Source organism: Schistocerca piceifrons, chromosome X (genome assembly GCF_021461385.2).
Source record: "Schistocerca piceifrons isolate TAMUIC-IGC-003096 chromosome X, iqSchPice1.1, whole genome shotgun sequence".
NCBI lineage: Eukaryota > Metazoa > Arthropoda > Insecta > Orthoptera > Acrididae > Schistocerca > Schistocerca piceifrons.
In genome coordinates this window covers 915953816-915971198 of record NC_060149.1, presented here as the reverse complement: position 1 = coordinate 915971198, position 17383 = coordinate 915953816, and the positions used below count along the sequence as shown (strand labels likewise).

Genomic DNA, 17383 nt, shown 5'->3' with positions numbered 1-17383 from the left:
TAACAACATATCTAAAACCTTAAGTTTTCGATTAAGGCTCCACCTAATAAGTCTCAAATTTCACTAATGGCCCACGGTTTTGCTTTGCAGTGGATGACGGAACACTGGGACAGTTTGTTGCTAACGTACATCGACAAAGATAATGATGATGTTTGGTTTGTGGGGCGCTCAACTGCGCAGTCATCAGCGCCCGGCATCGACAAAGAGGATAACGCTTCAATATGGTGCATCCCGAATGGGTCTAGTAAGCCCTGTACCTTGTCGTCCGAGATAACACATTTGTTATTATCTCGCAAACTTGACCGATTTTCTTGGTTTTCAAATTTATGCTATTCCATTTTGTCCCAGAATTATCCTCGGAAGTTTTGTTTCTTGTTTTTTGATGTTCTTAGTTTGCGATTTGCCACAAATGACAGGATTTCCACGTGCGTAAAGTAGCTCTGTTTTAAAAGTGTATAATAATGACGTTGTTTTACCTTTTGTGACAGAGATTTTTTTAAATCTTTTTCATTCCTATGGTCTTTGCAGTTCTGTAATTCCTTCTTTGTTAGCTTCGTGGTCGAGCCCTGTTGAAATCTCACTGAGACATTTTAATTTGGCCATTTGAGAGATTTACTGGATTCTGATGATTACAGGTTGATTGTTTCTGTAATATATTGGATCTTGTAGTGTAAAAGTTTGAGTCGAGTTTGCCGCTATTTCGTGTAGTTTCTCTACAGAATATATTGCTTGTTGGCTATTATTTTGGAGGATTGCAATACCATTAGCAAATAATAGAGATGAAGGTGACTTTTGTTTAGAGACGTCTGTCGTAGTTATCACATTAGATTTATTTGTCATTATTAGTATTATTATATTGATCTAACATTTAATTTACAATTGGCTATAATTCTGCACTTAATGGTTTCGTAGCTATCATAATAATTATATAATATTCGATTTAAACCATTTCTGTGAGTGTTGTGACGCTGATCACCTAAAACGGCTACTAACAAACAACTCTAGCTGCATTTATTCGACGGTTTGAACATACTCGTTGCAACAATTACGCATACCAAAAAAGCCGTAGCTCTCAATAAAGTTCCCGACTAACTTATAAACATTTTAAAAACTTTCAGTTCACCCTCCTACTTTTCAGGTTTGGACGCACTCTTTATCACTCTCTAAAGAATAGCTTTTGAGGGTATAACTGCAGATATACTGGATCAAAGTTACATATTATTTCTCACAAAACTGCATTTTAATGCCCTACTGCTGTATTTTCGTAACGGTGGATCCTTGGTCACACAACCAATTACGTTTGCGGAATTCCTCTCAAAATTTTGAGAGTCAGCATTCTAATGCTAGCAGGAGGGTAAAGTTAAAGCAATATATGCTTATACAGAAGGACACTAAACCCCTCTCTACTGTCCTACGCTAAAGGAGCAGGGCTTGGATAAAGGTTGTCGGTACAGTTCTTTTCCCTCCCATACGCCGTACGGTGTCTTGCGGAGTGCAGACGCAGGTGTAGACGTAAATGTGGAATTATGACTCTTTGTATATGCGTGTGGCTCTAATTTCTTACTGCATTGAATGCGAAATATAGAAATAGCAGTTCTCTGATGTTAATTCTAATTTGCAGGCGTTATGGGTCGGCCAGGTGTGGACTTCCCAATATTGCCTCGAATACCTAGGACAACGTTCAACTGCCGCAGCGTCCCAGGCCCCGGATACTACGCCGATATGGACACCGACTGCCAGGTGAACGTCCACTTCACTATACTATCACTTTAGCTAAACTTCCTGTGTTTCGTACTCTCGTATTTTATTTAAATGGCTGAAAAAGATCTCAATTTGTCCAGTTTTTTTCTGCCTCTTGCCCGCAAATTTTAATCGGGAAATGTGTTTACAATATGCGTCACTGGAGTAAGGTTTCCTGTCAAACGAACGTTGGTGCAAATAAAAACTTAGCACCATACGTAAATTTCGGACGAACTCCAACAGCACAAAAACTGAGAAATAATCTCAGCAAATCACTCCAAGACGCTATATTGCAACACCTAAAACGATATTTGGAAATGGCATAATAGCCGCAATGAGACTCGTCTTAAGTAAATAACTAATAAATAAAATAACTGTGCAGAAGAAACGAAATACACATACTAACACATTACGTACGGAAAAATTTTCTGATTTAGAAACGAGCAGAATTCACCTCACAAAAAAATGGTTCAAATGGCTCTGAGCACTATGGGACTTAACATCTGAGGTCACGAATCCCCTAGAACTTAGAACTACTTAAACCTAACTAACCTAAGGACATCACACACATCCATGCCCGAGGCAGGATTCTAACCTGCGACCGTAGCGGTCGCGTGGTTCCAGACTGAAGCGCCTAGAACCTCTCGGCCACAACGGTCGGCAATTCACCTGACACTAATAACGGTAAATGCAGTGACGTGCGACCTAGATGTATCCGACTGGAGGAATTTGCATTGCCGGATTTAAGTTGACAACTGGAAGAAAGGTGAAGGTGTACAATTTCATGATAAAAAGCTGTGCAACAATATCCTACGTAAGTCTGAATACTCCCCGCAGTGACTCATGGAATGAGAGGATGTGACAAAGGCGTATAGGTCAACGGTATCTCGGCGTACTTCGAGAGGGCTGCACTACGTACTCCTGTTTAGTTTCATTGTCTCTCTTCCATGTATTCCATATTGATATATGAAAACACAACACTATGTTCACAATCGCCTGTCACATTCATTCACCAATGAACACCTGACACTTCTTCACAGATCAGAGGAAGGCAATGACAAATCACTTGCTCTATAATGTTGCCAGCAGGAAAGTAATACTGCAATCCCACTTTGTCCCCAACTCCTATTGACAAACCTAGAGCTACAGACTATCCCAAATTCATATTACAACTGGGATTTAATAAAGGAAGTTCTACGCAGAAATATACCCCCAGAACATATCAGTTTCCATGTGACGAAGGAAACATGTTTCAAATTTCGCAGGATTGTTAACATTTCGCAGTGGCCGGCAGTTGGAAGTCTCCAGCAGAAATACTGAACCATGCTGCCTCTATAGGCGTTCATAATTGCGAAAGTGTTTCTGGTGCAGGATTCTGTGCACGAACTGATCTCTCGATATGTCCCATAAATGATCAATGGGTGGCCAAATTATGCGCTCGAGTTGTCCACACTGTTCTTCAAACAAATCGCGAACAATTGTGCCCCGGTGTCATCCATAAAAATTCCATAGTTGTTTGGAAACATGAAGTCAATGAATGGCTGCAAATGGTATCCAGGTTGCCGAACATAACGATTTCCAGTCAATGATCGATTCAAATGGACTAGAGGACCCAGTTCATGCCATTAAGGAGCAACCACCGGTTTGCACAGTGCCTTGTTGACAACTTGTGGTGTCTGCGCCCCCCTAGAACCCTGTCATCAGCTCTTACAAGCTGAAATCTGGACTCATCTGACCACGCCAGTCGAGTAGGGTCCAAACGATATGGATACAAGCCCAGAAGAATTGCTGCACGTGACGCAGTGTTGTTAGCAAACGCACTCGCATAGGTCGTCTGCTGCCATTTCTCATTAACGCCAGATTTCGCCGCTCTGTCCTAACGGATGCGTTCGTCGCACGTCCCACACTGATCTCTGCGGTTATTTCGCACAATGTTGTTTGTCTGTTAACACTGGCAACTCTACGCAATCGCCGCTGGTCTCGATAGTTAAGTGAAGGCCATCGTCCGCTGCGTTGTCCGTGGTGGCAAGTAATGCCTGAACTTTTGTATTCTCGGCACACTCTTCAGACTATGGATCTCGGGACATTGAATTCCCCAACGATTTCCGAAATGGACTGTCCCATGCTCCAACTACCATTCCGCGTTTAGAGTCTGTTAATTCCCGTGGTGCGGCCATAATCACGTCGGAAACCTTCTCACATGAATCTCCTGAGTAGAAATGACAGCTCCGCCAATCCATTGCCCTGTTCTATCTTGTGTACGTTATATAACTGCTCTCTGTATATGTGCATATGGCTATCCCATGATTTTTGTCACCTCAGTGTATGGTGGCCGTCAAAATTTTTGTTCAATAAATAGCGTATGCGCAGTCTAAAATACCTGTTTTCCACTAAATCATTCATGCCGCACATGAAATCTGACCTACTATACAGGGGTCTCGTAAGCAAGCCACGTCACCCCATAAGGAAAAGTCTGAAGGAGGAAAATGTCAGGACCCTGGTAGCGGAACATCTCGGTCCATCCACCTTTGCCCAGATGTTTCATCGAGGATTTGGAAAAAGCACTGGCACACCTTTCTGTTTGAGCAAATTTTCTTCACAAACGTCTAATGGCATATCTTCCAGAGTTCCAGAAAATTATGAATCTCTGACCCGTTCAAACCATAAAAGACGGTAAGTAAAGTTGTCCTCAATCCGACGACTGCAGTGCTTTATTGGGTATGATTCTGTCGTCGGTGACTCGACTTGCTTTCTTTCGACCTCTGAACTCCTTTACTCGGCCAGCTGTTGGGGGACCTTCAGTTCAATGCGGACTCCGAATCATGTTGAAGCTTAACGTTTTTCACTTCAAGTTACCGCATATGTAAAATTAGTGGTAAATGTCAGAAAAAATCCTGGGACCGACCGAGGATTAAACTTGAGACTTTCGAGTGTGTAATCTGAAACTTATACAATCTTTCATTTATTTTTTGCTCCCCTCGTAGCCACACATTTCGCTCCCAATATTCAGCTTCTCGGTATGGCGTTCACCGCAAACTAAAATTATAGATGAACTTGCCGTCTTCCTCCTCTGTATAGTAAATGAAAGGTTGTTGGACTGAAATGATTCTCCTGACTGGCAGTATTCCTTCTTTTTATGTTAAGTAAAACCTAAAAAATTAAAACTCATCTTCACGCTAAAACTCTTCTTGAGTCTTGAAAACTTCGCCGGCCGCTGTGACCGAGCGGTTCTAGGCGCTTCAGTCCGGAACCGCGCTTCTGGTTCGAATCCTGCCTCGCACATGGATGTGTGTGATATCCTTAGGTTAGTTAGTTTTAAGTAGTTCTCAGTCTAGGAGACTGATGATCTCAGATGTTAAGTCCCGTAGTGCTTAAAGCCATTTTGAAAACTTCTTGCTTTTCGTGTTATATGACACGGAAACGGAACTGAAAATGTTCTTGAAATTGAGATTCTTCTTCAATCTAGCTAGCGTCTTGCTTTATACACTGTATGATATTTAAACAATTGAAATTCTTAATGAAACTAAAATTCGTCAAGACCCTCAAAGTACTCTTGCTTTATATACAAGGAACTATTGCCACCGAGATATGATCGATAGCGTCTGCTTAAGAAAATAAAAAAGGCGTCATGCGATGTCAGGTGATCGTATTGTGCATACACTAGATGTGCTTAGCCAGCGTTACAGAAAATTTACGTAAAAACATCAATATTAGCGCGGGAGTTAAAAATGTAATTCGATTTGTTTTTCTTGTTAAAAAAAAAAAGTCGGTTTCTCAGTGTCAAATTTCACGTCAAAAGTCCCTTCTACGACCACTAGAAGTGTGTAATAGGAACTATGGATCACCGTGAACATTTATGCCCATACTATGCAAATCACTACAAATTACGTGAGGGAGAGAGATGTATATGATTGACTTTGGCTTTCTCTGCCCGCAGGTATTCCACATATGCGACGGCGGCCGCAAGATCTCGTTCTTGTGCCCGAACGGGACCATCTTCCGGCAATCGCACCTCATCTGCGACTGGTGGTGGACAGTGGACTGCGGTAGCTCCAGGGAACACTACGAGTCCAGCGCCGAGACGACGTCTGCCGAGCGCAGCCGCTACGTCGAGTCGGACTCCTCGTACAGCGAGCAGTCGCCGCCTGCAAGCCGCAACGACAGGTTGCAGCCACAGCAGGCACCCCGACCACAGCCAGACATTCCTCAGAGGCAGCCAACTCGCCCGAGGCAACGCGACTCTTTCGAGAACCCTCAGCAGAACGAGCAACTGTATTATTCTGAACAGCGACGGCAGAACGGACAGACTCAGCGCAGGCAACAACAACAACGGGGAAGCAGTGAGTCCGTTCGGAACATAGCACCGAGCTCTCCTGTGCCGATCGTATCAGAAATTCGTGACGCCGACCAAAGACGAAGAGATCAGAACTCGTTCTCCAAGCAAACAGAAGTGGAGAAACAATCTAAATCGTATCGCTCAACTACGTACACCCCACCAAACGCTCTGCGGGAGGGCAGGAATACTTACAACAATTTCGCTCTTAACACGACTTCAGTTAGTGACAGGGAGAGACAACAGCCCGCAGAAACCGCTTCCTTCGTCAACAGCAGAAGGAACAATGGCTCTCGGCAGTACGAGGTCATCCAGAGGAACAACGTACTTTCCAACGTTGGCATGAAGGATCGACCAAGTCCTTCTGATCAGCCAGGCAGCAGCACAGGCGAAGGGCCACGTCTACAGACGTCGACAGCAACCAGTGTGCAGCGGAATGCTTTCGCTTATTCGAGGAAAGTGCAACCGTCGATTTCTGAAAGGAGGGGTGGAAGGCTTCAAAGCGTTCGATGGTCCAACGGCGAATTTCAGACTATTCCAACCACTGTCGATCTCCCGCCTACGAGGCGACAGGGCCAGCGCAGCTTCGAAGATGGGCTTACAGAAAGCGGTGGGATCTCGGTCACAGAGAGCTCAGTCCGTAATAGCAAGTTAGGCACAAGTAAACAATATGTGGAGCTGGACAGGAGCAAAATATTCGACTCGAAGCCTGGAAACGTACCGCAGTCTCCGACCGAGCGAACGGTCACACCGATAGTTGTCCGGATCGCCAATCCCAGTACAGCTACGTGGCAGTTCACCACTGTGGCGCCGGAAGACTTACCTATAACTGATATATACCGGCCGTCCGGTACTCCATTTACTCTTGAAGACGAGCGTGGCGGGAGGAACTTCTACACCACACCGAGAACTGAGATCGCTGAAGAAGATTACGTGACCATAAACAGAAGGGCGGGATTTGCACGAAAAACTAACTTGCTCCTCTCCGGCACAGTGAGTGTTACGAAGCCTGCAGAAATTAATGTCGCCGCTGAAGACGTCACTGAGCCAATAACAGAAGTTCCGATCACCGATGTTAACCCACCGAAAGAATTGTGGTTCACCCACGAGGATTTCGCATTTATGAGCACCAAAGCCTCGGATGATTTTGACAGTACTCATATAACACCGCAACCAGGTACTGTAAGTACTCCCACACCTACGGAAGCATCCTTTGACGATGAAAAACCAGTAGAAAGAAGTGAAACAGGACATACAGCGGCAGTTTTTGTAAGTTCAAACAATGACCCGTCTGTTCCAACGATAATCAACTGTTCTGGTCTGCCACATGACGGGGGAACTGACACAACTGGCCTTACATTGAGTGAAGATTCAGGCAGAGAAATTAATAGGCCAACTGCCCCTCAAGCGACTGGCAGGTATGCCTTTGATGATTACAGTACTTCTGAACATACGACAGTAGGAACAGAATTATATGAGCCTAAACAGACTACTGAGAGAACCTTCAGGACAGAAACAATTAGCCATATGACAGCTAGCAGCTCAGATTTGTCGCTTTCAATCACTGAAAATAAAAAATTCTTCTATGAAAAAGAGTTAACAACCGACTCCTCCTTCGACAAAGAAGTATCACCCTCACTGTGGAACGAAAGGCGAACATTATCTAAAACTTTAGATTCAAGTCACGCAGAAGAGCCTCCTCTGAGCAGCCAGCCGTTCGAGACTGATTACATGTCGTCTGAAAAATCGTACAGTTCGGATGGAAAATTTTCAGATGCTGAAGATATAGAATCAAAAACAACTTCCTTACCAGGTGCTCAGAGGGCTGTTTCGAGAGGAATATTAGCACCACTTCCCCTATCTGATGTTACAGGCAAGGAATATCAGCCTCAAAGATATGACGTGCAGTATGATGTAACAACTGCTCCCAGCAATAAAGAAGAAATTTTCGATTCGTCAGAATCCTCTCATGCTAGAGTGACTGAGCTGTTCACACTAGTGCGGGCAGCTACTGTTAGTACAGCGGAAGAAAGCGGAGAAACAAAATACGATGTTCCTGTAACGCCTGCATACGAAGCAGATGCCACCGAGTCTCCCACATTGCGTCCTCCTGACACTTACGACATAAATGCCGCTACTGAGAATGCCAGTAGAGCGGATACACCATTTCTGACAGCTACAAATCCACCTGCTATGCAATCTGTCCTTCCAGTTGAACCACTGATAAATTCTGAAGTGCTAGGAGCCTCCGCTGCCGACACATCCAGATACGAGAGCAGGGACGTGAAAGAAATTTCGCATTCTTCAACAGCAAAAGATGCACCGCAGGAAACTACTGATAAATCAACTAACTCTTCCACAGCCGCAGAAAGTGTTACATCATTTAGAAGAAAAATTTACCACAGCAAATCCAGCAGTGCAGATCCAGTTTCAACCACCAGCGCACCCTCCACTAGTCCCAGATCTAACAGGTTGGTTTCCAGTAGAAAATCCGTTATATTTGTCGACGGTCCCAGGCGACGACTTACGACTACGACGACGACCCCCAGTGTGATTCAGCGGGTCTTGTCGCTTAGGCAGAAGACTACACCACTGACAATTCCGCTCAGGTCGGCAGCTGCAACAAAATCCGTTACATCTAAAACCACGCAGACTTCAGAACAGTTATCCAAAAGTCTGCTTCCACCTAAAGTGCAAGACCGGTCCGAAGTGAAATCTCACAGGAGAGGGTCGCAATTGGTCACGTCACGGACGGCTGTCGAAAGTCGGTTCAACAAATCACGTTTAAACATCCCTCCGTCAAACAGACCGGACACCCTGAATTCATTGGCTGTTTACTTTGGACTTCCCGAGACAGAAATGGAGGAGTCTGACGTTTCAAACAGGATCACAAAAATGATGAATGATCTAGTTAGCGAATCAGTAAATAATGTGAACGCTTCTACGAAGGAGATCCCAGTACAGCTCCCTCCCCTGCTAACTCAACTTACAAGAGACTCTTATTCTGCTTTATTCTCGTTGACGAGGAAAATGGCTGATATGGATGAAGTGCTTGGCTATGATGGGAATAACAACAATGTGAATTATACAGAATACTTTCGCGAAGGTAAAGCATTTTATTTGAATGAGACGCAACCTGGAATAGAAAGTTTACTGGCCAAAAATTTAAGTGTTTCATTGGAGCCTGGCAATGGTTTAGCCAAAGAGGATGTACGTGGCTTGAGAGAACTAGCTCAAATATTTAGCAGAGCTCTGACAGCATACCTCAAGGATCCAACAGATTTTCGAAGAATTCTGTCACAGGCTCGCCCAACAGAGCCGGCGAATAACTCTTTCGAAGCTGAAATGACAACGCCATTATACGAAACTACAACAATTTCTTTAATTGATTCACTTAAACCCGCCGCTAAAGATGATGATGAGGTACTTGACTTTTCTGATGTTAACAAAGCGCCTACATTAAGGCTGCTTAGTTCCACAGTCGCACCATTGTTTGATTCCTTGGCTCATGCAGCAACAACGTCAAATCAGAGAGTAGCAGGTAGTGAAGACTCAAACTCAGCAACTGCCTCCAGTAAAAGTGAATATACTGCCACTGAGTCTGTGTCTTCCAGAACAGGACAGACAACTACAGTTTCTTCGGAAGTAGTGCACGAAAGCCTACGTGACGAGGAGACTAATTATAATTTTCTCACAACCAGAGATCCACTTGTTGATCAACAAGCCACAGTTGTAGACAGCACCAATGCAATTGCGTATGAAGTAAACAACTTGTTTGTCACAGAAACTTCTACCAGTGAGACTGTGAACGATTATACTCTGCCTCCAGGGTCCCAGAAATATACAGGACTTGCATATGGCCCCACAAACTATACACCTACAGCCAGAGCACCCAGAAATCAAACCAAATCACGCTTTGGGGGATTTCAAAACAATAGCGTTCAGTTTCAAAAACCTAATACGAGCGATGAATTAGTGTATGATCTGATTGTAAATGAAGAAATTCCACCACTTTCAAGAGTACCTCCAACTTACAGCCTTGGTGGGAAGGAAGTAACATACATTTTAACAAATAATGAAAACAAAGATGCTCTTCCTACAACTTCAACGGATTTGGAGGCTCTTAAAAATGAAGGAGCTTTCACGCTGACAACCAGAGCATCATTTGACGAATTAAGTACGTTGCAAGATAGTGTGATTCCTGAAGAGGTAAATAATTTAGCAGTTACAACAAGTAACACTGTAGAGAGACTTAAGGACGAAAACAGGCTTCTGCCCAAGGCAAGTGGTGGGTTTTCAACCACAGTTATTGATGTGAATGCATCAGGAACACCATCAACTCTTGAAGCCAGCAACACAGTTTCAGTACTTCCATTGGAATTTAGCAACAAACTTGCAGAAAAGAGCATATCAGAGTCTGATAATGTGAATGAATTTGGCAATGGTGATGTATTAAAATCAAAACATACTCAGGAAAATACCGAAGGTAATGGTGAAGAATCTCTTATTGTTTCAGGTACTTCAGGTTTTGGTACATCATTAAAACAACAATCTACTTTCCAAAAGACAAGAGCAGGTAAACATAATGAATTGGAAACAAATTATAATAGTTCTCAAACTAATGATGAACTACATGATTTGAATCAAGATAAAAATACCTATCCATTACCTACAGATTCATCAGTTTTGAAACCCAATGAAATGACTGAATTACTCATAGATGAAAACAGTATGACTAAACTGACTGCAATGAATATTACACATACTGCATCACATGAAAGGGAAAGTATGGGAAAACAGTCACACACTGAATCACCCAAAGCTCCTAATGTGGTATCTGACAATAAAGAAGAACTTAGTTCACTACCACAGCTCCCTGATACGGAAGTTACTCAGCAAGATACTCCATCACAGAAAACAGCAACTCTGTCATGGGAAGACTATGATGCTACAGTTAAGCAGATGGATGCAATGAATTTGAGGGGAACAAACAGTTCACCAACCATGCAAAGAATGGAGAATGATAAAATATTGCCCTTAGCATATAACAACCAAAAATCTGTTTCACATAGTCCCATGGCTAAGCCCACTCCTGCATTTATTGGAGGTGTAGTAAGAAACATTCAAATTGATGGAACCAGCAGAATGTCTGTCAACACCTTTACTTCAGCAGCTCCTCAGAAAATGGAAACAATTACTAAAAGAACACAGAAGTCCAGATCAGACAAAGAAATGACTACAAAGAGTCCAAAAGTTACTATATCTTCCAGAGGATTTTCATTTGCTACAACAGTTGATGAAACGAGAGGCATTTTAGAGCAAGGCAGGGCTTCATTGTTACAATCCAGTACGAGTTCCTCAACAAGAATAGACATGAGTCCTGGTGAATCAGGATATTTAACAACAGAAAGAAAAGTTCAAAGATTGAATTCTGAGTCAAGAACAAAAGATAGAGAAACTGTCAGTTCTGAATCACAAGATAATACACACGACTCTACACTTAAGATGGTGAAGGATAATTTATCCACCAATTATTTCACTGTCATTACTGACATTAAATCTGCTACGCACCCAAGCCCATTAACAAATCCTGGGGATCTATCAGAGTGGGAAAGCACAGATTCAAAATCTAGTGGAGCCATAGATACCCAGAACCTAGAACCCATTCTGCAAGAAAAAAATTTTGATGACTCTAGCTCTGTTACTATGGATCCAGCAGCTTTGCCTCTCATCACAACTTTGGAAGCCCCTGCTCCCATTAACCAGCTGCACATGAAACAGAATTCAGTAAATAATCATCTATCACGGACAGGTAAACAATTAAATGTGCTCACTCATCATATTGGTGAGATATCTAGTCCATTGGGTCATGATGGAATGACCACTGAATTAACTCCAGATTCTGAAGTTACTACAGGAATCTTGTCTGTAGAACATAACACAGATCATTTTATGTCTGACACACAACCTGTGACCATATTAGAAACTAATAAAGATTCCTCATTAATGGGACAATTAAATGACAAAAATGACATCTTGCCCAGTACACCTATAACTATTGCTTCAAGAAAAAATAGAACTATTACACGTATGACACATGAAGAGAAAGAAACACTGAATCATTTGCAAGAAATCTTTTCATTAGATACAGCAACTGTTGCTAAAGCTGGGAAGTTATTCATGGAGCTTAATGATACAAGTAGACATGCACTTACAGAGATGATGAAAGAAGCTGCATCTAATTCCTCCATGAGGGACCTTGTAGTAGTAGTGGTTAATAAGAGCTTGAGTTCCATGGATTTTTCACATGTAAAGAAGCATTCCATCAAGAACCAAAGCAATATCCCATGTGATGAAAATATGGAGCCGCAAATGCAGCAGACATCTACAGAGTATACTGCACAAAAGAATATGGCAAATGAAAGAAAGCACTTTAGAAGTGCCAAAGGAAGCCAATCTCTTACAACTACTGAACCTCCTGTCACTACATACCATAGCAAAGACAGAAAGTACCGACGATTTAAGTCAGTTCCAATGCCAACCATGAGTGTATTTGATTTGATCACATCGAAGAACCATACTTCATTTGATGAAGTTCCTACTTCAAAGCCAGGTGTAGTAGATCATTCTCAGCTGTCTGCATCAGTGAGTGAGCCAGAGGAAAATGTCAGTTCAGAGGCAGATACACGAGTTGTGGAATTACTACGGTCCCTTTACTCACTGGCTGCAAAATGGGGTTAATGTAAAATAAGACTTTAAATGTGGTAAACAGTCCCAATGTGCAGACCTCGTCTTTGAAACACAGTATGGCTGTACGCTTACTGAAGTGGAAGTAAGATATGCAGTGAATATTTTATAGTGGTTTCTTTGATCATGACTGTACATTATTATAAGTGAGGCACAATTTTGTGTAACTAATGACGTGTATCAAGCAAACCAAGATTCTATGTTTTTGATGAGGTTCATTGTTCATATTTCTCCTTGTATAGTTTTTCAATTGTAGTCAGCTGAGTGTCTTGAGCAGTCATGCATGTACAAACATTGTGCTTCAAGTAATACCGCTTACCTGCTCATGAAGAACAGTGGAACCCATTTAATCAAGCAAGTGTTGTCTAATACTTAGACTAACACTGAAACATCAATGATATGAATACTTGTTTGCAAGAATACCAGTGAACAAGGAACTTCATTCGTATAAGTGTAAGAGTATGATGTTTTGTGTGTGTGATGTAATTAATGCCTTTATTGTACGAAACTCTGGTCTTTATGCTATTATAAATGCGTGTAAATTTGTTTAAGTACCACAGACAGCCACAAAGCCAAAAAAAAATCTGCCAATGTATTGGTGCAAGCATCTCCCAAACATTGAACAAAGTGTGGTTTTTTGTTGAAATGTGCTTCTATTTTTCAGTATTTACAAAGCAATGTAACTGATTTAAGTACTAACTTAGCAAACTGTGTTTTATATCTCATTCAATTAATGGTATGCCATATGCCAATATCACAATATGAGCTGGAAAGCAGCTACGAGGAATTCTGGTATATTATGAAAATAGTTAAATATGGTTTTTTGGATAATTGAAATTTTCAGTTGTCATACTGTTCAAGCTGTGGAAAATTTAGGGCAATGTATCTACAGCCTGTAAAATTAAATATTGCACCACAGAGAATTGTCCAAAGTGTCATGTTACACAATGGTGCATTTCATCATTTTTCATAAAATATGAAAAACTTAACAAATTTTAGGAAACTAGTTACTTCCTATAACTGTTTTACTTATCTCAAAATTCAAACTTTTTCCTCTGTTTATATAGCCACTGATTTTGACAATATTTTTAATTTTTTAATTTTTGCTATGCAAAGATTATGAAGTTGTGTTGCACAACAGAATCTTCATCAGGATTGCTGGTAAATGTCTTTTCTCCCAAATGCATTTTAAATGAGAGTTTTAACATTCCAGAACTATTTATTAATTACAAGCTCAGGCAACTTCATTGACTGCAGCTGTGTACATTAAGTGTGAATTAATTAAAAAAGGCTGTTGCCCATACAACTTCAAGAGATAACAGATTAACAAAGAAATAAATCATTACTTCCCTCTTTTATTTTAGGACAGAAATGGTTGAGGAACGGGAGATTTACATTAAATGTATAGCTAAGGCTTTACAATTTTCTACAAAATTAATTAAACTAACAGCAGGACTGTGTTTTCTAAATTAAATGTTGTTGCTGCAAATAGTACATAAACTGCAAGGGCATCCTTTATGTTAGTACATGTACCTCCATAGATGAAAAATAATATTTGTTTGGGACAATTGTACAACAAAAATTAATTGTTTTGGAGTGTACCAATAGTTAGTCTTCATAGACGAAAATAATATTTCTATGCAACAACTTTACAACAAAAAGTAATTATTTTGGAGTGTTCCAATGGTCAGAAAAGACAGCTAGTTATTTGTATAAATCTTATCAAAAGTTTACTCAGTAAACTCTTCATGGACATTTTCCCCTCATTACCTGCCCCAACCAACACCACACCCTTTACGTCTCTAATGTCACAGTAAAAAGGTATCCTAAAAATGTTGACACATTTTTCACTATTGTTTGAACATTCTTTTTTTCCAGTCAAAAACTTTAATATTTTACAATAATTCACTTACACAAGTTCACTAACATTTTCAAAATATTTTATTACAGTCAATCCTGGTCATGTAATAGTAGATATTCCTGGAGACATTTTCTTCCACTGTTACTAGCAAAATCCTTGCATGCCTCTTCTATTGTATCCTAAAACATCTCTGTATATTCAGTAATAAGCAGAACCTACTTATTTAATGATAGGGTTTAGGATATTTAATATGTTAGATGAAAGTTGCCATGAATTTTAGGAGTTCACACTTTCTTCTTAAACAACTGTTTGCATTACACCACACATTATTTTTCTGTTATAGTTTGCACTCTTAGAAGTTCTGAACAACAAAGAATTCATACTTTTCTCATTGGTACCTTTGGCCATCAGTTTCCCCCTCAGCCACATATATATTGTAGGTTTTTTCATGTTTAGCATACTCATTGTATTTAGCATACGCAATTTTCTCAGTGTAATCAGCATAGCAGTCTGTATGGGAATGATAAAAGCTTTGCCTTTTATTCAGCATAAAAATTTGGGAATGTACCCTCACAGTTATTCTCCATGCTGTGCATAAACTAAACAGTGGAACCTATAAGGTAGTATTTTAGTCATTGTTACTACTTTCCACAGGCTTATTCATATTTTGCTTCTTTCAGATCATTTTTACTTTATATTTAATTACGTTGTATTTCCTATTTCCTTTTGATCAAAGTTTAATTTTCTGGCTGGCAGTTTGCTTCCTTTAATATATGTGCATATATGCCTGAGACTTTTAAAAAGTGAGCAAAATGAATTTTAAGCTCAGTGGTCTTATACTTTCATCATCAACAGAATATAAGACATTATCTTTATTAATTATAATGAACAGTTATGTCATATTATTTATTTCACACAAAAGTAAGAAATTTTACTTACTTGTGAGGACATAGAACTTTAGAAATACTTTTATGAAAATTTTGTTGTGTTCTACTACATACAGTGCTTATTCCAAGAAAAAGAATTATATATAGTAGTTAACAACAGCTGAAATGTAAGCCATAGTTGAAAAAGAAACACTTCCTTGAAATTGATAGAGGGAAATAGCTGCTTGAATACTGTATCAGATATGCTTGGAAACTGTTTTTGTTTACCACATAATTCTGCAGTAAGCTCAGCACAGTTTATGTTGCAGTCATAAAATCATAATTACAAATCTTAAGAAACTGTGAATAAATTTGTTAGCCATAGATAATTGAATTCTTTATATTTCATTCAATCACTGTAACATTATAAATCACTAGCTGAAGATGTAAAAAGATCTTTGTACTTAAGTGATATATGTGTTGTGAATTTTATCTGTTTTATATGTTGAAATGATGAGAGTGGATGTGTAATACATCTTAAACGAAGTAATTTTTGTGGATTGACTGAAATATTTTCTTTTTACGTGTAAAGAATTGTAATATATTTTCAGCTAAGAAAAATAAATTGTGATTTTACTACTTTGTCTTTTATGTTTATTAAATAGTGTACACATATGAATCCACATTTCATGTTACATGAACCATGGACCTTGCCCAGGTGAAGTGACTTCCATGAATCAACTATACAGATAGCTGTACCATAGGTGCAGTGTCAGGGAAGAAGTATCTGCAAAAAGGTCGGGCCACCCTGTGGTTCATAAAAGGGGTAGCAAAAGGGGTAGTTGTAGGGCCAAGAGTTTATGTGATTGACTGTTCTGGCCTTACAATACTATCCAACGTGGCCTTGCTACATTAGCACTAGAAATGGTTGAAAACAAGAGGAAACTACAGCCATTATTTTTCCCATTTTTACTAAATGGCTTAATGATGATGACATTCTCTTTGGTAAACAATTCGCACTCAGATTTCTAGACAGAAACCATTCAGGAGAATGTTGTCAACTGGTGGTCTATAGATCAAAGAATGGATTTTATGTCCCTAAATTGGGTAGTTAGAGTACAGAATTTAAGAAGGGAAACGGTTAAGTTGAAGTTAGTTATAATGGGAATCAGGTCAGTACAGTGTTACAAATACAAAATTAACCAGGGGTAATGTTATAATAAGTTGAAAGAATATTTGATGAGATAAAAGAAATTATTCAGAAAGTTAAGAGAAACAAATAAATAAATAATGGTGAAATCCTTAGATAACATAGGAGATACTGGATGTAACTGATGAAATGAAAAAAATATAATAGTGTAGCATATGAAGTAGGGGGAATGAAATGCAGACATCTAAAAAAATTAGACTCACGGACAGTGCAGAATGTCTAACCTTAGCAGGAATCATTATACGACAAGTGCAAGGTTTTACAAGCATTTATAACAGGGAAAGATAAGATGCTGCCTATAGGAAAAATAGAGAAACCTTTGGAGAAAAGAGAAGCGACTGTACAAATATCAAGAGCTCGGGGAATTTGACAGGGCACTGAAAGACCTAGAAAGAAACAAGGTTCTTCGAGTAGACAATGTTCCCTTAGGATTATTGAGATTCTTGGGAGAGAATGACAAAACCACCCATCATTCTGACTGATGTGCAATATAGGTGTGAGTGGCGAGACACTGTCGGATTTCAAGGAGAATGTAATAACTCCAATTCCACAGAAGGCAGGTGCTGAATAGTACCAAACTATCAGTTTAACAAGAAATAATTGTGCATTTCTCTGTGAATGGAACA

The 17383-nt window shown here is 40.1% G+C and overlaps 1 protein-coding gene across 1 annotated transcript in view; it reads left to right on the top strand.

The window, feature by feature from the left end:
* The window catches only part of LOC124722772 (mucin-17-like), a 39029-nt gene extending 22899 nt beyond the window's left edge, over positions 1-16130 (top strand). The window contains exons 3-4 of the mRNA XM_047247908.1: positions 1622-1740; positions 5678-16130. Coding sequence (XP_047103864.1) covers positions 1622-1740; positions 5678-12814 — 7256 coding nt within the window. The 3' untranslated portion in view covers positions 12815-16130. The remainder of the gene's footprint in view (positions 1-1621; positions 1741-5677) is intronic.
* Positions 16131-17383: the final 1253 nt, after the last annotated feature.